This window comes from Diabrotica virgifera, chromosome 3, assembly GCF_917563875.1.
Source record: "Diabrotica virgifera virgifera chromosome 3, PGI_DIABVI_V3a".
Lineage (NCBI taxonomy): Eukaryota > Metazoa > Arthropoda > Insecta > Coleoptera > Chrysomelidae > Diabrotica > Diabrotica virgifera.
The window spans coordinates 109092947-109117914 of NC_065445.1; the positions used below are offsets into that span (position 1 = coordinate 109092947).

General features: G+C 30.4%; 1 protein-coding gene across 1 annotated transcript in view; it reads right to left on the bottom strand.

Moving 5' to 3' along the window:
• LOC114338920 (extracellular serine/threonine protein CG31145) overlaps window positions 1–24968 on the bottom strand; it is a 964172-nt gene that overhangs the window by 891321 nt on the left and 47883 nt on the right. Inside the window, exon 3 of the mRNA XM_050647518.1 lies at window positions 7481–7801. Coding sequence (XP_050503475.1) covers window positions 7481–7801 — 321 coding nt within the window. The remainder of the gene's footprint in view (window positions 1–7480; window positions 7802–24968) is intronic.

Consider the following 24968-nt stretch of genomic DNA (forward strand, 5'->3'; position numbering starts at 1 on the left):
TTCTGGAGTTGTATGGAAATTCATTACGAAAATCGTTGAAACTTGTTATCCCAAGATTTTTGAGGTTGCTGAACTCCAATATTACTCGGCGATGCTGTACCAGGTACCTGGTGCCCAGTATCTACGACATTTCATGGAGTTTTATGAAATATCGTTATGAAAATAGTTAAACTTTATTATCTCGGGGTTTTTGAGGTCGTTGAACACGGATATTGCTACGAAGATGCTGTACGAGGCACCTGATGCACTGTATCTACGTCGTCCCGGGAATTTTATGTAAATTGGTAATAAAATTTATTGAAATTTGTTATTCCGGGGTTTTTAAGACTACTGAAAGTTTTATTCATATATTAGAGGTTCTGACATCTTTATATCTAAAAAAATTATTAATCCTAAAAAAAATCCAATTACTTTTTTTTATAATTTGCGCTCTGAATTAAAATAACTTACTCTTATTGTTACTCACTGTTGAATTTTATAACGAATTTCCATAAAACTACAGGAGATGACATAGATACCGGGCACCAAATACCTCGTTACCTCGTACAGCATGGTCGATGCAATATTCGTGTTCAGCGAATTCAAACTTTGGGAGACGACGTGCACACTAGGATACCTGGCACCAGGAACCTCTTACAGCTTCGCCATCCCAATATTCCTGTTCAGTGACCTCAAAAACCCCCCGAGTATGAAAGATGAACTCATTTCCACGATTATTTTCCGAGTTGTGAATTTTTATTTTTTGGACACTTTGAGATGCACTTCGGAAAATGTATTTTCCGCCTAAAACAATGCAATTTTCATTTGTCCCTCATGCTAAGTATTCAAGAATTTTCTTGAAGCTCTCCCGAATCGAATGCAAAAGGTTTCATAACAATATGTCTTATTTAAACAAAGTTAGAGGTGTATACTTTATATCCTCGCCTAATAACAAGAAGTGGCATGTGCGTCAAAATATTTTCATTGTTCGTCATGATTTGTAATCCCCATATACCTAGCAATTTTCAAAAATCTCGTGTAAGTAGTTTTCGATATATAGATAGTGTAAGCATGTGGTAAAACACCCTGTATACAGGGTGTCCAGAAACTCTACCGACAAACGAAGACAGTAGATTCCTCAGATAATTTGATGACAATTTAACCCAATTCACCTAGTCCGAAAATGCTTCCTAAGGGAGCTAGAGCTCTTTGAAGATGGCGTCATGTAATTAGTTTTTCTTAAATACCTCCAGAACGCTTCTATTTAGAAAATCGAAAATTGGTATGCTTATTTACTTTCCAGAAATGAATCGATTCCAGCCATTGCGAATTTCTAGTACCGGTCATAGGCGTCCGTTTTGGGTAGGTCAATGGTTATTTTATTGCCCAACTTATTTGTCTTTAATTTTTAAGCATTTTTTACTTTGAATTATTAAATTGTGAAGTATTCTAGTACTAAAAGGTACTCTTACTTTAAGTCGATAGGATACACCGTTTTCTAGAAAAATCGATTTGAAAGTTTTTAGTTTTGGGAATTTGAAAAAAAAGTTAAAACAAATTAAAAAAAAAACCGATGTATTTTACCAACTTAAAGTAAGAGTAACTTTTAGTACTCGAATATCCCATAATTGAATAATCTAGTGTCAAAAATACTTAAAAATTAAAGACAATAAAGGTATGCTCTAAAATAACTGTTGACCTACCCAAAACGGACGCCTATAACCGGTACTAGAAATTCGCCATTAATGAAATCGATTAATCTCTGGAATATAAATAAATGTACCAGTTTTCATCTTTCTAAAAAGTTTTTTTTTTGTATCTTTTTTTTTAATTCAAGGAATGAAAAATTTTCAAATCGATTTTTCTAGCAAACGGTGTATCCTATTGACTTAAACTAAGAGTACCTTTTAGTACTAGAATAACTCACAATTAAATAATTCAGAGTCAAAAATGCTTAAAAATTAAAGACAAAAAAGTTAGGCGATAAAATAACCGTTGCCCTACCCAAAACGGACGCCTATGAGTTGTACTAGAAATTCGCAATGGATGGAATCGATTCATTTCTGAAAAGTAAATATATACACCAATTTTCGTTTTTCTAAATAGAAGCGTTCTGGAGGTATTTAAGAAAAACTAATTACATGACGCCATTTTCAAAGAGCTCTAGCTCCCTTAGGGAGCATTTTCGGACTAGGTGAATTGGGTTAAATTATCTTAAAATTATCTGAGGAATCTCCTGTCTTCGTTTGTCGGTAGAGTTTCTGGACACCCTGTATATACGAACATACAAAATGTATGGTAAACTTAAATTTTGGTTACTGTAATTTTTCCGCATAATCCTTACGTGACAGGAACAAATGGACTTTATATTCGCAATTAACCATACAAAAAGTATTAAAACAGCTAAACAGCTGCTAAAACAAAAGCAGGTTTTTAACGTTTAAGTTTTGCAAGCATGTGTAATTTACTGGTATTTCTAATTTCACAGCAAGTTCATTTATTTTACAATTAATTCAGAAACAAGATAAAAACCACAAATCATTATAAACCTTTAGGTTCAGTCTACCGTTCTATCTGGTCGAATAGTTAATTTTCATAAACATCAGTATTGTACAAGTAGTCCAATTAATGAAGTTTAACATAGGACAAAACCTCGCAATTTTTACAGAATGGATCGATTTGATTGAAAATGTGAGAATAAGTAGTAGGTAGTCCACAAAATCTATATGATTCCGAAAGGTGCTTTTACCATGGGGTGGTTGCCACCCCATCTCGGAGGTGGAAATTTTTATTATATTTTGAGCGCAAAAGTTGGTAAAAACATTCATTCTAAGCAAAAAACGTACTATACATTTTTTTGATAAAATTAATAGTTTTCCATTTATTCGAAAAAATCAATATTTTTAACAAGTTTCCTACTAATAACTTCAAAAGTTTTTGTTTTACCAAAACAACTTTACTTAACAAAAATGTTCCTTTTGAAAAAATAAACAAAACCGTTTCTTTTAATTTTCTTTAAGACCAATAGTAATCGAGCTATACTTTATTATACGTTAGCTCTTCTTCGTCATATACTAAATATTGTAGTTTCAAAGTCAACAGACGGGAAAACTATGCATTTTTCGAGGATAACTTGTTGAAACTAATTTAAACTATTTATAAATATCTATCTCCAGAAATAAAAAAAAAGTCTCCAGCTTAAAAATTAAGTGACTTATGCCCGGTTGCACCAACAGATTTTAAGCTTAAGTCGAGAATATCATAAGAATTAATATAATATAATTATAATATATTACAATAAGAATACCATAATATAATAATAGATATAATTGATAATAAGGTAAGAATCTAAAATTATGGTGCAACGTAAGTGATACTCAAGGAGGCCCTATCTATAAGTAGAGCTTAGCTAATCTGGAGCTTAAGATCTGTTGGTGCAACCAGGCACTAATGAAAAGAATCTCAGTCCCTATCTTTTTCAGCGAAAAAGTGATCGGAAGCAATCTCCTGATCACCACCCTAATTAAAATTAGTCATTGATCTATTTTGGTCTTCTTCATTTATGTATTTTTAATAGGTTCTAGAAGTTTGACCGGCTTAAAATGATTAATTTTTAAAAAAACTGAGTTAAAATCGAATAACGATTTTTTGTAGTTTAGAACAAAATGGCATTTTCTTCACAAAAGATAGATTAGCATCAGAGATACGGAAAAATGTGTAATTGTAGTTTATTGAATTCCCAAGAAAGTTCTTTGCAAAAATTTTTTCTACGTCAAAAATTGATAGAGCTACCGACAATTAAAACTTGTAATAACATGCAAAAACCACTTTTACCAACCCTTTCAAAGTCACTTCTTTTTGCGATGTATTAGTAATAGCTTCTAGAAGTTTGACTGCTTAAAATGATAAGTTTTTTAAAAAGTGGAATTAATTAAAAGCAAATAACGAATTTTCTTAGTTTGGTAAAAAATGTTATTTTCTTCAGAATAGAAAGATTAGCATCAGAGATACGAAAAAATGTTTAAATGTGAAATTGTAGGTTATTTAATTCCCAAGAACTTGGTTTGAAAAAATTTTTTCTACGGCAAAAATTGAGTGAATCGTAATAATGAGAATATCGAAAAACATTGATTTTTTTCGATATAAAACTATCACTTTCGATAGCGAATAAGTCGAAAACTATTAATTTTATCAAAAAAATCTATAGAACATTTTTTGCTTAAAATGAATGTTTTTCTCAACTTTTGTGGTCAAAATATCATAAAAAATTTCACCCCCGAGATATGATGGCAACCACCCCCATGGTAAAAGCGCCTTTCGGCATCACATAGATTTTGATGCTTGGACTATTCACTACTTATTCTCAAATTTTCAAGCAAATCGATCTATTCTGTAGAAATTGCGAGGTGAAAAGCTTCGGTTCCTGGACTAAAGAGAATTGAGAAAGAGTTATTAAAAATAAATGGAAAAAACTATACTTAGTTTATAAACAATAAATATTACATGCATATTTAATATTTATGTATACATTGTAATATTGATTATAATATTTAAAAAGCAATATTAATTTTATGAGCGATTTTATACGAATATTACAACCAATTTAAATTTTATTTGGTGGGCAATACTGTTTACAATAAATATTTATAAAAATTAGAAAAAAAGAAGAAGATTTATGCTATTAATTTAATTTAAAAAAAATGACAAAAAATAATTATAAATACTGTAAAATTATTTTGCAAAAACATGTGAATTAAAAAAAGGGGGGCTAACCTCGTCCCTAATTGTGCTAGGACAATGGTGTTCCTTTCTAAATGTGTATAAAAATTCAGTCTTTCCAAATATGAAAAAATAATTTGTCTACGGGTAACGGTTAAAAAGTTATTCTAATTGTTTATAAGTAAATAAAAAATTCAACGTGTTTTTGTACTATATTTTTACACTGTTTAAAATAACTTTTTGTCATTTTTTTTATTAAGTCAATAGTATAAATGTTCTTCTTCCATAAACTGTCAGAAGTCTTACTGTAATGTAACCTCATAAGTTTCTGACTTATAGTGTTGCAAACAAAATGAATTTGGGATAAACAAATTAAATAACTTTTAAACTATTTGACCAATTGCTTTGAAATTTAAAATATAATTTAAGCACCAGAAGTTTCAGCAATTCGTGTAATAAGAAGGTTCTAAGTTAATTACGGCTCGTACGATTTAATCGGCTACGATTTTTTATGGCTCGATAATTTACGGCACCCATTGGTTTGACTACCTCCTCCATCAATTTTAGATGAAATCATTTCATCAACATTTATTCTAAACATTTTTTAGAATTGTTGATAGATGGCGCTAATAAATCGTATTTTTTTTATTATAGCGCCATCTACCAAACATTCTAAAAAATGTTTCGAACAAACGTTACTTATTTTTTATGGGAAATTAAAATCTGCAATAAAGAATGGGGGAACCATGTTATTCGATAGTTTTTTGAAAAATATTAAACAATTATTTTTTTGTTTTTCGTTTCGAAGTGTATTTCTCGAGATATTAGACCGTTTCTATAATTTTCCAATGGTATCACAGCAAATCGTTTTTTCCGATTATAGCGCCATCTGTTCACAATTCTAAAAAATATCTCGAATAAAAGTTACTTACTTTTACGTCAGAAATGCAAATCTGTAATAAAAACTGGGGGTTTTCATTAGAGATTTTAAAGTTACCCCCACCCCACCTTCAGGGGATGGATTGGGCGGTCGTGTTTGCTGTCATTCAATAGATTTTTGAAAGTTATTGGAAACGTATTTTTCAGTTTTTCGATCCTATGTTTATTTCGCGAAATATTCGACCGCTACACTACTTTTGGGACACCCTGTATGAAAATCAGAGGGCTCTATTTTTCTTAAAATGCTTGATATTAGTAGGTATAAAATCTTTAAGTAAGTATATTGAATTGGTTACTAAGTGGAAAATTACATATTTACTTTGTGACATGCGCATAAAAGTTTAAAAGACGCAAAATATATACAGGGTGAGGCAGATAACTGGCCTATTAGAAATATCTCGAGAACTAAAGGCAACAGAATCATGAAAATTGGAATACAGGGGTTTTGAAGGATGATCTATTAAATGAAAATATTTTCACCTCTTTGCAACTTCCGGTTATACAGTAATGTATAACTTCGTTTTTTTAAATGGGACACACCCTGTATATTTTTACATTTTTGGATTCTCTTCGATGTCTTCTTTCTTAAAATATGAGGATTTGTAATGTTATACAGGGTATTTTAAAAGATAATTACGTTTTTTTATTAATTTCGTAGCAATATTCACACCCTGTAGAATTGTACTAGTTTGACAACTAAAACTCTACTTACGTTCAAATGATTTTTAATATAGTCTACTATTGTTAAGAATCATTAGTATAGCTAAATTTTTAACTTTAGTATACAGGGTTGGTCGAAACTCGGAATGAGTATTTTCTGAGTTTTCTTAAATGGAACACCCTGTATTTTAGTATTGTAATGAAATGATATTTTATGGTACTTTTTTATTTCTTAAGCATTCCCTATACGTAACTGCTCTAATTTGTGCTTAATTGTTAGTCGCACCAATAATCTTAACTACGTAGGTATTTTGATAGCTAAACCATTATTGGTAATTTTAAGAATCAGTCTGGGTTAATATGTATTTATTTCTGAAAAATTCTTTGTGATTGAATATTTTCACGGCCAACCTAATAAAATTTTACGTATTTTTTGTTGCAATTAATGTTTAGCTTGAATCACCAATAACTCACAAATTAAAGCAGTTAGGTATAGAGAATACTTATAAAATAAAAAAAATACTATGAAATATCATTTCATTACAATACTAAAATACAGGTTGTTCTATTTAAGAAAACTCAGAAAATATTCATTCCGAGTTTCGACCAACCCTGTATACTAACTAATGATTCTTAACAATTATAGACTATATTAAAAATCACTTAAACGTAAGCTGAGTTTTTAATGTCAAACTATTACAATTCTACAGGGTGTGAATGTTGCTACGAAATTAATAAAAAAATGTAAATATATTTTAAAATACCCTGTATAATATTACAAAATCTCATATTTTAAGAAAGAAGATATTGAGGACAATCCAAAAATGTAAAAATATACAGGGTGTCCCATTTAAAACAACGAAGTTATAAGCAATTTCCGGTATAACCGGAAGCTGCAAAGAGATGAAAATATTTTCCTTTAATAGATCATCCCTCAAAACCAGGCAACCCTCAGAAAATAGGCCAGTTATCTGCCTCACCCTATATAAATGACATATCACAAATTTCTTTTATTGCCATCATGTCATTCCTAAATAGACTCCAATTTTTATAACCCTCTTTCTACAACTCGTTGGGAACTTCTTTCAGTGTAATCACATGTTTCCTCCTCGACGTGACCGTATGTATAACCCCTCACAAAAAAATAAATCGAAGTCCCACGTAAAAAGCAAATTGTACTTACTCAATAACCATCTTCTTCATTTCACCGATGGTCCTAACCTTCCTCTTGCCCTCCTTTGTCGGTTGGTGAACGATAGGATAGGACCTGTCCATCTCCTTTCGAAATTTCGCCCGCTCGCCATCGTCCAGCATGATGTAGTCGACAATGTCGCTGAAATCGTCGTGCGGGTGCTGACCTGAAGGTTTTTCGCCGTCTTTTTGCTTGTCATTGGAGAGAATGGCATCGTTGTGAGAAACGGCGCCATCTTTGATGTGTCCATTAAGGCCAGATATTTCGTTCGGAAGACTCTCTTTGGAAATGTTTGCGCTAGTTACGGCGGCACTGAAACAATTTCAAACGTGTTTTCAAAATTGAATTTGATGATTTAGTGGTATAGAGGAACAAACATATTAACTTAATAGTCTAAGATCCGATATGATAACAATGTTCACCGATCTGTCTAATGAGTAAAAATTATTTGATATGTAATTTAGTATGCTAAAAATTATTAAAAGCGAGGGGTGCCCGATATAATTTTGTCCAGACTATAATTAATTTTTCTCTTGAGTTTATCGTTTTCGAGTTATAAAGAATTTACACAAATTTGTACCGATCGTAACTCGGCTTTACGCATGCAAATGAGCCTTAGAAGATCTCATTTTAAAGCTTAATTAATAGGCTTCGAAATAAAGTTTGTTAAATTACTGTATATTCATTTGTTTTGCCTGTTATATAATAAGTTATACCCGTTTGAAGTTATAATTTTTTTTAAAAAATTGTGCAATAATTTTTTTTAAGGGTTTCAAGCAAATTTGAGCTCTAAACATTTATACTTTAATTAATGATAATGATCGAAGAACTCAAAAGGAACAATTTGAGCTTATGAAAATGTTCGTAAGTTTATTTTTGGCCAAGATATCGATATTTTATTCGCGCGCTATGAGGCGCAAGATCGGCTCAAAGTCAAATAAGTGACGAAATTCATAGCCAAAATATTGATATCTTGGCCAAAAATAAACTAAAAATAAACTTACGAACATTTTCATGAGCTCAAATTTTTCCTTTTGAGTTCTTTTATCATTATTGTTAATTAAAGTATAAATGTTTATAGCTCAACTTTGCTTGAAACCCTTATAAACAAATTAGTGTACAATTTTTTTAAGAAAATTATAACTTCAACCGGGTATAACTTTAAAACAAATGAAGATAAAGTAATTTAACAAACTTTGTTTGGAAGCCTATTAAGCTTTAAAATGAGACATTCTAAGGCTCATTTGCATGCGCAAAAGCCGAGTTACGATTGATAAAGCTTCGAAAAATACTTATTTTGCAATTTGCAATTTGCATTGTGCACTAATTTTACAATATTTCTAGTTCTAATTGTTGGATTTAAGTTTAGTAAAAGTTTTTTTCTTCGTTTTCTATTAGGAACAAATTTTATTTGAAACATTTTTTATGTCTTTTAGTTTATGAGCCAGAGTCTTATAAACAATTAAATTGTTTATAACAATTTTTTGACCACTCGGATCGAAATCCACACTCAAATTTCGTAGTCAGTAGTCAAAAATCCATAAAAAACCGTTGAGTTTTTCCATCAGAATTGAAAAGGACACGGCGACCTCTATTTGGCTCCTAGACTATAAATCACGTTTTGATTCTAATCAAGTAACATGCTGTACTTTCCCGACGGTCACAAAATACGAACCATAAACAATTAATTGAACTATAAGCTGTGAAACGCACTTGAGAAACAATGCACACATTGAGATAATTCAAGCAACGACATATATCTCCTTACTATGGATAAAAAATTAGCGATGGTATAACGCATGGTTTCAGAGTTACGAAAGGATTAAAAAAATAAGACTGCCTGTCCCCACACTTTCCAAAATATACCTAGAGAGGGTCTTAAAAACATGGAAGATAGGAATCCCCCTGGATAACAGCAAACATTCTCTGTTGGCATAATCATCTGATGATCTTGAGTATCTAAGACCAAAAATTGATACAAAAAGCAAAGAATGAAGTTTAGAACTGAATATGGAAAAAACTAAATATATGTGTATTGTAGGAGATCAGCAGGATCGACAGCTACGGGATGGACAGCGAATGTAGGTTTGCCAATTACAAACAACGGTTCATTATAGTTATTAAGGTACCAAGGGTATTATAAGGATAATAACGCTTGAGGCCAATGGTGTAAATACCGAGGGCCTTCGGCCCGAGGTATATACGTTGACCGAAAGCGGTATTATTATAATACCCGTGGTGCCTTCAACGTTTAATGTCCGACTAAATTATTCTTTATATGCAAAAAATTTGAATGAATTTTGAATTAATTAGTTTTCAAATAAGTACATTTACCAGAAATAGTCGTAACGTAATTGTGGTAACCATAGTTTTACTTAGAATTTTATTTGTCAACTTGACAGTATTTAACTCGTTATTTAAATTTAATAGGCCCTAGGGCGTTATATCGCAATCGCACTTAATAGACTTCTGGTAGGGGAGCCCAAGCGGGGATTTCTGCAGTTACTCGAGCGCGTCAGATTATCATATTGGGAGAATCCTGGTACCCCGCAGATGTACCTCTACCATATATTGGCTCTTAACACAGTGGAGTTCGTTAAGGGGGGCCGAAAAAAAAATCTATCCTTAAAAAAACTCGAAATTGTCAGATTAAGATAAGGTAAGTTAAGTACATACAAGCAAAAGAGTGTATATTTCAAAATCGCCGGTCGTAAGGAAATGGGTTAGTCCCAAAATTTCACAAGAAAAAAGCGAATATTTCGCGAAATGAATGACAGATCGAAAAACTAAAAAATAAATGCTCAATATTTTTTAAAAATCTATCGAATAATACCAAACGCGACGTCCCACGAAGAAAGGTGGGGGTAAATTTAATATTTTAAATACAAATCCCGCGATATTTCTCGAAATGAACATCAGATCGAAAAACTGTAAAATACACTTATTCAATATTTTTGAAACATCTATCGCATGGCACCAAACACGACCCCCACGGATGTGGGGTGGGGGGTTACTTTAAAATTTTAAATAAGAGCCCCCATTTCTTATTGCAGATTTAAATTCCTTACGTAAAAATAAGTAACTTTTATTCGAAACATTTTTTTCGAATTATGGATAGATGGCGTTATAATCGGAAAAAACGATTGTTGGAAATGGAAAATTAAATTAAAAAATGGCAAGCGCCCACTAAAATGGAAAACTTTACTTAACTTTTTTTGGTGTTAGTACCTACTGTTCACAACCCAATAGGTCCCCATAACGCTCGAGTGACTGCACATGTAGCATACTTTGCTCCCCTACCATTCGAAATAATGTCATTATTTGTCAAATAATAGACCAGTGGGACATTAAGTTAATCTATAACACACAGGAATACTCATTAATAAAACTATTTTTTTCAGTTTCTCATCTAAATAGTTAATTATAAAAATGCCACAAGGAAATAGCTTCAGAACTCATTATAGGACACCTATAAAACAACTAAATATTTGGCTATGGAAACAAACGATATCCAAGGATAACAAAAGAAGAATTTGCAACACAATAATTACAAGCATAGTTACGTACGGCTCGGATGTGTGACAAATTAAGAATATATGTAATAGAAAATATTCTGATCGTAGCAGAAATGGATTTCCGGTGCCATTGAGCTGGAAAGTCAACACGAGAAAGAGCAATAAACCAACGCATTAGAAAAATCATGACTATAAACATATTATATTAGCAGATGATGTTAAAACAAAACAATTAATCTGGCTTGGTCATGTATATCTACATATACAGGGTGTTTGGTAAAGAATGGGCCATAGCTGGACCTAAGATTCCTGAGCTTAAAATAGGCCGATTTAACCTAAGTTACCTTAGTACGAAAGTTGATAATAACCGAAATACTAAAAAGTCAAAGTTAAAATTTTACGTTCAATTTTTTATCCCCCACTCTACATATTTTTTGAATCAAAGCTTTTATTCTCTCAAAAAGGTATACTACATTCATCTCGCTGAACTGTTTTCGAAAAAAAACGCATTTTAAATCTGCGATACAACATAATTTTTTGCATGATATCATTGTAGTTAGACCCGAAAAATAAACTTGAAACCATAATAATTGTGCCATTTATGTAATTGCATCGCAAATTCCATTTGAAGAAATTTGCGACACATTTTGTAAATTTTTATAAGTTATTTTTCGGGTCTAACTACAATGAAATTATGCAAAAAATGATGTTGCCTCGCAGATTTCAAATGCGTTTATCTCGAAAACGGTTGAGTTTAGCGAGATGAATTAGTATACCTTTTTTAAGTAAAAATATTAAGAGAATCAAAGTTTGGATTTAAAACTTATGTAGAATGGGTAATAAAAAAAAATTGAACCTATTAAATGACCGCTCTAAGGCGTATGTGGCGCCCTCTGGGTAATACATCATTTTTGGTGACGAATTTTAATTTTTCTCGTCACAAAAAACCACTGCTTACCAAATTTCGGGTTGCTATCCCATGCCTGTTAGGAAATATTCGAAAATAAATAAAATAAAAGTTTAACTTTGACACCCTGTATTTCGGTTATTACCAACTTTCGTACTAAGGTAAGTTAGCTTAAATCGACCTATTTTAACCTCAGGAATCTAGGGTTAAGCTATGACCCATTATTTACCAAACACCCTGTATACATACAGAGCAACTTACACTTCGTCTCTTTATAGTCCAGGGTAATACGGATTTTCTCGGGACACTCAAAAATCCAGGTAGCTGATTACTTTTTAGTTATTGTAGAGCTATAGCAAGAATACCTACCTGTTTCCTGCCTAGAGTTCGCGTCCGTTTTTACTTATTAACAAGGTATTAGTGCAAAAATCGCGATTTTTTGATTTTTTGCACTCCATTCAAAAACTAAATAGTTGACATAAAATTACATAATTCAGTTTTTTAGAACATTAAAAAACCTTCAAAATGCCGATTTTTGAAAGTTAAAAAGTTTATTTGTTGCTACGCAAACTGCAAAATAATAACTTTTACTAAAACTACCTTAGAACTTTAGTGTTTCACCCGAAGTTGGACATTGGGGTACTTAACAAACCCTCAAAATTTGAAACCGATCCATTAATTAGTTTAAGAGTTATTCTATTTGTTTACCCCAGAGACCTTAATTTTGCAATAAGATAAGACAGAAAATAATGAAGATAGTGCAATTCTGAGTATGCCAAATTAAAGTAGAAGAGTGATAGTATCAAAATGTATTAAAAAAGATAAAAAAATCATTAACATAGTCAAAAATCCTAATGCCAAATTTTTAAAATTTTGTAGTTTATAAATATTTAGAATAACTTTAAAAATGTTGTCCGTAGAAACAATCTTTTTCGTCCTGTCGCCAGGGGGGGCACAACGGCCTCCTTTATTCAGATGGCATTACCCAAGTTTTTTTTATGTATTTTGACCCATAGAATACGAATTTTTTGGGTAACAGTTGATCCGGATGTCGATAAGATTGTTATAGACAAAGAACTTGAGGAACTACATAACAGCAATTTCTCGCAAAACAAAACATTTTTTTGTATTTTTTGGGTCATTCTAAGCAAAAAATGTTCTTACAAGTTTTTTCGTAGGATGCATAGTATTCGAGATAACCGCGGCTGAACTTTCAAAAAATCGAAAAATTACAATTTTTGAACCCGAATAACTTTTGATTAAAAAATAAAATAGCAATTCTGCTTACTGCATTTGAAAGTTCAAGTCAAATTATATCGGTTTTGATTATTTTCATTGCTAAAAATTTATTTTTTTATTGTTAAACAAAGCTATAAACACATAGTATTTCCCGTGCCTAATGCGTGCCTAAAACATGCGTTTTAATGGATGTTACGTAGTTATTGCCTCGCTTGCACTTGTAGCTAATCTACCTACTCGTTCGATTTTAAATGAGAAATCATTGAAAACATCACTCACGCACTAGGTGTTTATAGCTTTGTTTAACAATAAAAAAATAAATTTTTAGCAATGGAAATAATCAAAACCGATATAATTTGACTTGAACTTTCAAATGCTTACCGCATTTAAATGTTATGTATTAGTTAGAATATTACAGTAGATATTACTCAAATGGTTAGTGTCAGTCTTATAATTAATTGATTCTGGAGTTTTGTTAATATGTATCATCTCAAGGAAAAGTCGCTTTTTATAATTATCAACTTGTTCCAATATTTTTACATTATTAAAATCAAATTTATGTCCTGTATTTATGTGGTGATCTACTAAGGCACAACAGTTTTTTCTTATATTGCAGTCACTTTTATGTTGAGTGACACGTTGCTTAAGTCATTGTTTACTTTGACCAATATAACAACCTTGACATCCAATGCAATTTATTTTGTAAATTATGTTGTTCTTCAATATTTTCTTCTTTCAATTTAAAGCTAATACTCCAAAAATAAATACTAAAAAAAATACTACAAGTTATTCTAAATCTTTTTAAACTACAAAATTTCACAAATTTGTCATTAGGATTTTTGACTATATTAGATAATCTTTTTATCGTTTTTTAATACATTTTGATAGTATCAGTTTTCTACTTTCATTTGGCATACTCAGAATTGCCCCATCTTCATTATTTTCTGTCTTATGTTATTGCAAAATAAAGGTCTCTGGGATAAACAATTAGAATAACTCTCAAACTAATTAATGGATCGGTCTCAAATTTTGAGGGTTTGTTAAGTACCCCAATACCCAACTTTGGGTAAAACACTAAAGTTTTAAGGTAGTTTTAGTAAAAGTTATTAACAAATAACGACTTTCATTAATTTTGCAGTTTTCGTAGCAACAAATTAACTTTTTGCTTTCAAAAATCAGAATTTTGAAGGTTTTTTAATGTTCTAAAAAATTAAATTTTGTAATTTTATGTCAACTATTTATCTTTTGAATGGGGTGCAAAAAATCGAAAAAAATCGTGATTTTTGCACTAAATTGTTAATAATTAAAAAACGGATGCGAACTCTAGGCTGGAAACAGGGTTTTGTTCCTATAGGTCTACAATAACTAAAAAAGTAGTCAGCTACCTGGATCTTTGAGTGTCCCGTCCCGAACATGATCTATTTCTAGCTTATTACCCTGGTCTATTAATTCAAGCTTTGTACTCTACTGCTTCTAAGCGCATCTGCCAATTTCATAGTTTTACGTGCAAGACTTACAAGATTCCAAAATGCTATCCTGACTTCTGAACTGGCTTCTAACCTTTAATGGTACTCCAACCTAAATAGGGCTCACTTAAAAATCCGTAATGAGATTTTGTTTGCTTACGGAACATTTTACTTCAGGATATACGACAGGGAAGTAAGGCAAAAATATACCCTGTTCGGGACACTTGACCAGCCAGGTTGCAAATGGGTTTTTGGGTATATATTTTTTATATATACGTAATACATTATAAATACAAAAATGCCCGTCACAGTGTGGAAGAGAATTTTAGTTATTAACAAATAAGGGTCAAAAATTACAGTTTTTTCGTTTAAATCGCTACAGGTAAAAGTAGGGTATATAGTGGAGTCAATGAAGGTTCTCACCTCCGATTTCGTTGAACCTCCATCGATTTTCATGAAAATTGATAAGTATGTAGAGGATACCTCAAGCATTAAAGGTGACATGGTGCCAACTTGCGCTTTTACCCTGGGGGGGGGGGGATGCCACCCCTTCTCGGGGGCGGAAATTATTTTATTAAAAATAATACCACTAATCGATAGAGGGACAAATTATAAGTAAAATTTGTTATATAAAGTTATTCCAATAAATCAATAGTTTTTGAGTTATTAAAGATCAAAAGTTTTGATTTTTCCTGAAAATAATCCATGTTTTAAAGCAGTTTTTCATAAATAACTCAAAAACCATAAGTTTCTTTAAAAAAGTTGTTATTACCAAAATCGAAGACAATATAAAAATAAATAAGCTCCTTATTCGAAAAATCCTTTATTACATATACAAAGTGAGTTATATGCAATTGAATGTATATTTTTTTCCGCGAGTACTCAAATCTTAGTATTCAAGCTTAAATAACAGGAAAACGATGCACTTTGTTAAATATAGATACTAAACATTTTAATAAAGTACTTAAAGGTAACTATCAAAAAGCTATATAAGAAGTCGATAGCATCAAAATTAAGCAAGTTATGATGGAAATAAGAGGACCCTTTCAGATTTTTTAGGGAAGAATGAAAAATGAAACATACGTCATTTGCACAAAAATTAAAATTTATAGTAACCCATTTAAAACTTTATTTATTTTAACATGAGTAATAACTTCAAAAATTTTTACCGGTATAGAATGCATATTTTTGAAGAAAAAAATACGATTAAAAAAAATTAGAATTTTTCAAATTTTCGTGAATTTCATTTTCTTTTGATAGTAACTCCAAAAATACTCGATATACGTAAAAAATGGTAGAGAATAAAATTTTAGTTTTAACTTTATTTAATCTTTTTATTTTTTTAATATTTTTTTACGAAAAAAATAACCGAGATAGAAACATTTAAAACCTAAATTTTACTGCGAGGACCATGTAACCGGGGCCCTTTCACCTTGTATTTAAAAAAAAATAAAGGATTTAGAAAATTATGTTTAATACAGTGTTATAGACCTTTTACTTAGCTCTGTAATGGTTTTTGGATAAATCTCATATTTCAAAAATTAACTGAGTTATTTTAAAAAAACCAATAACATTTTCTTTGAAAAAATTTTATAGCGGAGATTTTGTATGTATACAGGTTGTGGGAAGTCCAATTAGTCGTTTGTTGTAGGAGATACGAAAAAAGTTTATTTAAGTGAGATTGGGGCATAGATAATATCAGAATTTAAATACATTTCCAAATATACAGGGCCACCCATATTGACAGGGTGAAACAAAATTATCTTTTGTTTAATGGAACACCCTGTATATTTTTACATTTTTGGATTCTCCTCTATGTTTTATTTCTTAAAATATCAGGTTTTGTGATGTTATACGAAGCAGTTTAAAAGATAATTACGTTTTTTTTTTCAAATTTCATAGCAATATTCACCCCTGTATTGTAGTGATTTGACATCAGAAAATCAATTTATGTTCAAGTGATTTTTAATATAGTCTATTATTGTTAAAAATTATTAATCTAGCAAAACGTTTAATTTTAGCTAATACAGGGTTGGTCGAAACTGAATGAGTGTTTTCTCAAAGTTTGAGAGTATGAGTTTTCGCAAACGGAGCAGCCTGTAATGCCTGTAATGAGCATTATAATGAAATGCTAGTGTATGGCACTTTATTATTTCCCACCCTGCCAGTGAGAACTGAATTTATTTTTGAAATCCCTAACTTTATGTCTTTAATTATTTTAAATATTGTAAACGATTAAAAAACAATCAAATTAAATTGAAATGAATAACCAGTGTATATCTTCCACATTTACTTCATATTTAACGTAGCCTGTACCATAAAATTGCACAGATTATTATCCCTGTATAGCAACGATATACCATGAATGTGAATTCATACTTGAGAAATGTCCTATATCCAGTCTCACAAAAAAAGGGATTCTTCAAACATAATATACATGCAGACAAAATCAGCCAAAGTGATTTGCGATATCTAATTAAAGGCCGTACCAAGTTGGTTTTGTTGAATATAGCATGAAAGCACGACGATACTTTAGTATTACCTATATTAAATTAGTTTTAGTATGTTTCGTTTATCTAAAAAAATGTAAAATAAACAAAAATTTTGTTTTTCTTGTAGTTGTTTTTTCGTATAGATATTGTTTTATATTGTAGTAAATTGAATTTAGTTTTAGTATGTTCCGTTTGTTTGTAGAATTATATTTAATTAGATTTGCTTTAATTACTAAAATAAATAAATTTTCAATTATATTTTATGTATTTGTGGAAAAGGAAACCTAGCATTAGCGGCCACATTTCTATAACGGCCAATTGTTTTCTATTTTAGTGGCCGTTATTGGCAGGTTTTACTGTACCAATAATATTTTATTAAATTATGAAATATTATTTAAATAAAAAATTTGTAAACTTGATAAAAGAAAGTTTGCTTAGAATTTACTCCTCTATCTAATTATGGGGTTATTTTTAATAAAATAGTGTTCACCCATGAGAAGGGGTAACATCCACCCCCAGGATAAAAGCGCAAGTTGGTACCACATCATTTTTGTTTCTTGAGGTATCCTCTAACTACTTACCAATTTTCATGAAAATTGATGGAGGTTCAACGAAATCAGGGGTGAAAACCTTCAGTGACTGCCTTTTTGGAAATATAAAAGAATAATTTTTTTCGTGATTGTCGATTTGCTAATTTTCTAATTTTTGGTTGCTATAAGGTTTGAAAAATTAATAAAAATTATAAATCATGCACATAAATGTAAAAAAATATTTATTTTACTTAATTAAACGAGATTGCTTGAGCCAGAATGCTGAAATCTGCATTTTTATCATTAAAAAAGAAAGGTGGATTTCACCCCTAAAATGCAGAAAGCGCAACTTGGTGCCATATCACTTTTGTTTTTTGAGGTATCCTCTAACTAATCAACAATTTTCATTTAAATCGATGAAGGTTCAAAGAAATCGTGGGTGAAAACATTCAGTGACTACACTTTCAGAAATATAGAAGAATAAGGTTTTCGTGATTTTCGACTTGTTAATTTTCGGATTTTTGGTTACTATAAGGTTTGAAAAATTTAAAAAAATGTAATTCATGCATATAAATATAAAACAAATATTTATTTTTCTTAATTAAAGACTACTTGCGCCATAATGCGGAAATCTGCATTTTTTACAATTTAAAAAGTAGGGGTGTATTGCACCCCTAAAATGCAAAAGCGCAAATTGATGCTATATAACTTTTATTGCTTGAGGTATCCTCTAACTATTTACCGATTTTCATGAAAATCGATGAAGGTTCAACGAAATAGGAAGTGAAAACTTACAGTGACTGCACTTTCAGAAATCTAAAAAATAATTTTTAAAAAAGGGGTGTATTTCACCCCTAAAATGCAAAAAGCGCAAGTTAGCACTATGTCACCTTTGTTCCTTGAGGTATCCTTTAACCACTCACCAATTTTTATGAAAATCGATGCAGGTTCAACGAAATCTGAGGTAATAACTCATATCCACCTTCATTCATACCTATTCTGTAACTCATTTCGATGATAGAAGTCAGTAAAATCGAATAGAAGTGACCAAGTCGAATAGAAATAGTCCAAATCCGTATTCCATAACTACTTCGGAATCTCTACAATCGTAATGTGAATAGAAATCACTTCGACAACATTTACCCTGTCGACCTGTCGAGATGAGATTCCGATTATCGGAATTGTGGTTGACGCAAGCGCATTTTGTTTTGTTTTGACGTTTATATTTTATATATAAAAATAATTAATTACATACTACTTATTTATAATTATTTATAGTATTTGTACCTTTTTTTAGCTGCTTAATTTTTAGTCTGTGGTGTTATTTGTTTAGAGAACTATATATATTTCATTTAGACATGTTGTACGAGTATGAATAATTGGACCTAACCTTATTTATTTGCTACTTGGCGTCTGAATGTTTCCCATTCACATTGTTGCCATATTTTGTTCGTATATTTCTTGTACAATTGCAATCAATGGTATAATGCACAAGAATAGCTTGATAAATAAATATTATACCAGTATACTTGTATATTTATCAGTCAACGCTCATAGCCTGAACAAATTATAGAAAAGATGCCATTTTTGGGAAAAGTTGTTTAGCAGTTATTTCAACTGAAATCGAATCTTAAAGATTGCATATTATTAGTAATATCAATTTTAAATAATTTATTAATAATAATGAATTAATAACATCAATTTAAATATCTTTGATTTAAAAGCATTTATACTTCTTATCTTCACTTATCTTTTTTATTTATCAGTTTATCTTCTTTTTTATATCAATTTTAATTAACTTTAATTTAAAACCATTTATCCTCTTTTAAGCTTTTTGCATCCAGTATTTACACGAATATTTTATTTACTTCTCAAAACTTTGAGAATAGTATGAAAACATTGAGGAAATGGCAACGGTGTCATATCTCAAGTAACAAAATAGGTCACAGAACACAATTTCGCTGGTTACTGCGCGGCTGCCACCTCCTCAGAACCGCGTGAAATAGAAGTCAGAGATTCCGATTACGATATGAGTTACAGAATACCGATCCAAACACAAAAATGACGCGATAGATATCAAACATTCCGATTTTGGGTAATTACGATTCGACTTGGTCATTTCTATTCGATTTGTTAAAAGTTACAGAATAGGGCTGATTGACTCCACTAATAGTCCGTTCGCTAAACTCAGACACAACTGGCTAGTGATTTTAGTAAGTAATTTTTACAATTTGGTAAAATGGATTTCCAATGAGCAAAGGTTTAAAATGGCAGTTTTTTAATTTTGGTCCGATCATTTGTTGCTTCATAAATTGCAAAATAAAACTAAAATTTCGAAAATAAAAAATTTGCTATAACTTTTGCTAAAATGGCCTTAAGACTTTGATATTGCGTAAAAAGTTCAGTGAAACAGTCTATATAATACAAAAAAAATTTAAGACGATTCGTCAATTAGTTTAAATGTTATTCAATTTGTTTATCCCAATAAGCATTTTTTTGTGTAATGTTATTGTTCAGAAAATAATAATGATATAGCAATTCTGTGAAAACAATCTGAAAAAAGAATTGTTATGGTCCAACATATTTAAAAAAATCATTAAAAAGTCATTTTTGTCATTACATTTTACTAAAGTCGAGTCATTTTTGGCTTATAAACAATTTGAATAACTTTGTTAGTATTGCCTGTAGATTAAAATTACTTTGGGATGTGAAAAGCTGGTATTTTTACACCAATTAAACAAAACGTTTCGCCTAGGTTAATTACGGTCAAATTTTTTTTCCACTTTTCCAAATCCACTTTTTTTATTTAATTCACAGCTGCTATGTTTATTACAACTAAGCAACCTTTCTAGCGCTATTTTGAAGTTCAAGGTATATAGTTTATGTGTAAAAGTTTTAGTAAACTTTGAACTTCAACAGAGTGATTAAAAAAGCTTTCAAAATGACGTTCTAACGAAATAGATTCGTGGTCGGTGAAAGGGAATTACTAAAATCCGTGAACTCAAAAAATGAAATTGATTCTTCAAACACATGCTGCGGTTAATATCTCCGGAGCTTTTACCTACATAATTTCATATAAATCGGTAAAGCGGTCTCGGAGGAGTAAACCAACTAACACTGTAACAGAAGAATTTTATAGATGTAAATATATATACGGCTATTAAAAAATAGGGGTTAGTGATAGAAGAGTGAAAATTAAGGGTTTTATGTATATTTTAATTCTACATCATATAAAATTAAGGTAGACAATTTTGGCCAAAAAAATAAAAAAAAAATGTCAGGGGAGCAACCCCCCTTATAACTTATAGATATGAAAAATAGATTACAACCTATTCTCTGCCCTACAGGATATACGTATAAAATTTCATAAAAACCGGTAAAGCCGTTTCGGAGGAGTATCGTAACTAACACTATTACAGGAGAATTTTATGTATATAGAAGTAACTGTGAATTAAATAATAAAAGTGGCTAACTTTGACCGTAATTAACCTAGGTAAAAAGTTTTTTTTGAAAATTCGTGTAAAAGTACAAGCTTTTGAAATCCCCAAGTATATTTACTCTACAGCAATATTAACAAAGCTATTCAAATTGTTTATAAGCCAAAAATGACTCTACTCTAGTAAAATGTTTTCGCAATGGTAAAAATTAATTTTTAGTGATTTTTTAAATACTTTGAAAACATTCTTCCTTCGTGTGGTTTCCACAGAATCGCTGCATCATTATCATTTTCTGAACAATAACATTGCAAAAAAAGCTTTTTGGGATAAACAAATTGAATAAAATCTAAACTAATTGACGAATCGTCTTGAAATTGTATGTGGCTTATATATACTGGTTGACTCAACTTTTCAGCAATATCACAGTCTTAAGATCATTTTCGCAAAAGTTATAGCAAATTTTTTATTTTAAAAATTTTGGTATTTTTTGCAATTAGGGAAGCACCAAATGATCTGATCAAAATTTAAAACGGCCATTTTAAACATTTGCTCATCTACTAATAGATGAATACTCTAAATAAGATATTTAATTACCCTATTTTTACCTGTAGCGATTTAAACGAAAAAACTGCTATCTTTGACCCTTATTTTTAATAACTAGAATTCTCGTCCGAACTGTGACAGGCATTTTTGTATTTATAATGTATTATTAGGTATATAGTACTCAAAAAACCCATTTGCAATCTGGCTGGTCAAGTGTCCCGACAAAAACCTTATTTATCTGGACTATTATACCTACCATCATTTCAGCAGTTTTTGATATATTGGGGAAGTACGGTGAAGTTGGGAGGAAGGACGAATGTTGGACAATATTTTTGTCATTGTGTCGTGAAAGTATTTTCTAATTACCTGATGCCATTTCTATCAGCATCTTATCCAGAATGATTTAGTAAGGCTATAAAGTCTTACTCGCTTACAGATTTCTGTAGAAACTAGTATTTCTACCTTATGGACTGCCCTTTCAGCCAATATATTTTGACCGTATCCCACCCTAGGGGTGGTATGTACTATGTACTATATATTATGATATAATCTTAATTATTATTCTAATGTGAAATTAACTATCATTTCTTACCGTAAAATTATCTGGTACATTATAATATCATATATCTGGTAATACATACATATAAGATAAATTCGGATATTTTTCTTATCAACTAAACAATAGGAAAATCATAATAAGAGAAAAAATGGAATTTATAAAAGTATAATAAAATAATAATTATAATGTATCAGTAAATGATAAAAGTGTGGGATAATTTTATGATAGTAAAAACAGTACATGGAAAGAGCAAAATAATACAGTAAACAGAAGTCATGTCATAATGAGATAATGTATATAGGGTGAGGCAGATAACTGGCCTATTAGAAATATCTCGAGAACTAAAGGCAACAGAATCATGAAAATTGGATTGAATCAGTTTTGAAGGATGACCTATTAAATGAAAATATTTTCATCTCTTTTCAACTTCCGGTTATACCGGAAGTTGCTTGAAACTTCGTTTTTTTAAATGGGACACCCTGTATATTTTTACATTTTTGGATTCTCTTCAATATCTTATTTCTTAAAATATGAGGTTTTTTTTATATTATACAGGGTATTTTAAAAGATATTTATGTTTTTTATTAATTTCGTAGCAATATTCACACCCTGTAGAATTGTAATAGTTTGACATTAAAAACTCTGCTTACGTTCAAGTGATTTTTAATATAGTCTACTATTGTTAATTATCATTAGTATAGCTAATTTTGAAATTTTAGTATACAGGACTGGTCGAAACTCGGAATGAATATTTTCTGAGTTTTCTTAAATGGAACACCCTGTATTTTAGTATTGTAATGAAATGATATTTTATGGTACTTTTTTATTTTATAAGTATTCCCTATACCTACGAGTAATTGCTTTAATTTGTGAGTTATTGGTGATTCAAGCTAAACATTAATTGCAACAAAAAATACGTAAAATTTTATTAGGTTGGCCGTGAAAAAATTCAGTCACAAATAATTTTTCAGAAATAAATACATATTAATCCAGACTGATACTTAAAATTACCAATAATGGTTTAGCAATCAAAATACCTACGTAGTTAAGATTGTTGGTGCGATTAACAATTAAGCACAAATTAAAGCAGTTAGGTATACGGAATGCTTAAGAAATAAAAAAGTACCATAAAATATCATTTCATTACAATACTAAAATACAGGGTGTTCTATTTAAGAAAACTCAGAAAATACTCATTCCGAGTTTCGACCAACCCTGTATACTGAAATTAAAAATTTAGCTATACTAATAATTCTTAACAATAGTAGACTATATTAAAAATCATTTGAACGTAAGTAGAGTTTTAGATGTCAAACTACTACAATTCTACAGGGTGTGAATGTTGCTACGAAATTAATAAAAAAACGTAATTATCTTTTAAAATTCCCTGTAAAATACCCTGTAACATTACAAAACCTCATATTTTAAGAAAGAAGACATCGAAGAGAATTAAAAATCTAAAAATATACAGGGTGTCCCATTTGAAAAAACGAAGTTATAAACAACTTCCGGTATAACCGGAAGTAGCAAATAGATGAAAATATTTTCATTAAATAGATGACTCTTCAAAACCCCTTAGTTCAAATTTTTATTATTCTTTTGCCTTTACTTCTCGAGATATTTCTAATAGGCCCTTTATTTGCCTCACCCTGTATGTACATGAATTTTAATGAAGATAGATAATGTTATACAAGATAAAGAACACAAATACAATTATTAATAATCTTAAGTCAAGAATAAGTTATTTACTGTATGCATGAATGATTCATTTTTATATTCATATGAAAGAAGGAAAAGAAAAGAATGAAATATCGTTATATAATGATTCTAAAATTTGTAACATCCAGACACTAGATACGTAAAATATGGCAATGCTCGTGATTAATGATTTAAATTTCTATGCAAATATTTACTTCATACTTTGAAATATTTTTTTTGTTTAGTTAAGCATTATTGATTGTATATTTATTTTTAGACTGTGCAATCATATTTAGTATATTTTGTGTAACAAAAATATTTTTGTATACACTATTTAAGTACAAACTATTATGCAAATATTATGAATGAATTACAAAGTGTGTCGTCACAAAGAATGAAAATGGAGTATCCGTTTTACTAGCAAAACACTAGAGTAGTTTTTTAAAAGGGGATACCTATATAGGGATAATTTTAATGGGAGGAAATAAGTTAAACCAGCGGTTCTCAATCTGTGGTACATGTACCACTGGTGGTACATTTCATTTTTTGAGGTGGTACACAAAACGCAAAAACAGCCAAAATCAGCACCACTATTATAGTTAATTAGATCACCTAGTTAGATATGTATTTCAGTTAGGTGGTACCAAAAATAATAAGAAGTATTTGGTGGTACACGACACAAAAAGATTGAGAACCGCTGGGTTAAACAGTTTAAGAAAGGTGATAATGTCGGTACATAAACCGGGCACCAAAATAATTAACGCATAATTTTACAACTATAATTTTAGCCGATAAATATTTACTATATACCGACATACTATGAGATTTATGGACAGAACTGCAAAATGTCAAATTTTTATCATTTTTGCACGTAAATTCAAAACATGATAATAGTTCTTCATTTTAAATCCAATTTTTGGTCTAAGAGCTAGCAACGTTTTCGAGAAACTATTTTAAGACAGCTGATTCTTTCATATATTGTTCCTTATGCTTCCTTGAACACCGTACCGGCCATCTGGCTGCTGATACAGGTTGCGTTCATTACTGCGCAGCACATCTGTACAGGTAAATACAAAATCAGGGTGATTGATTA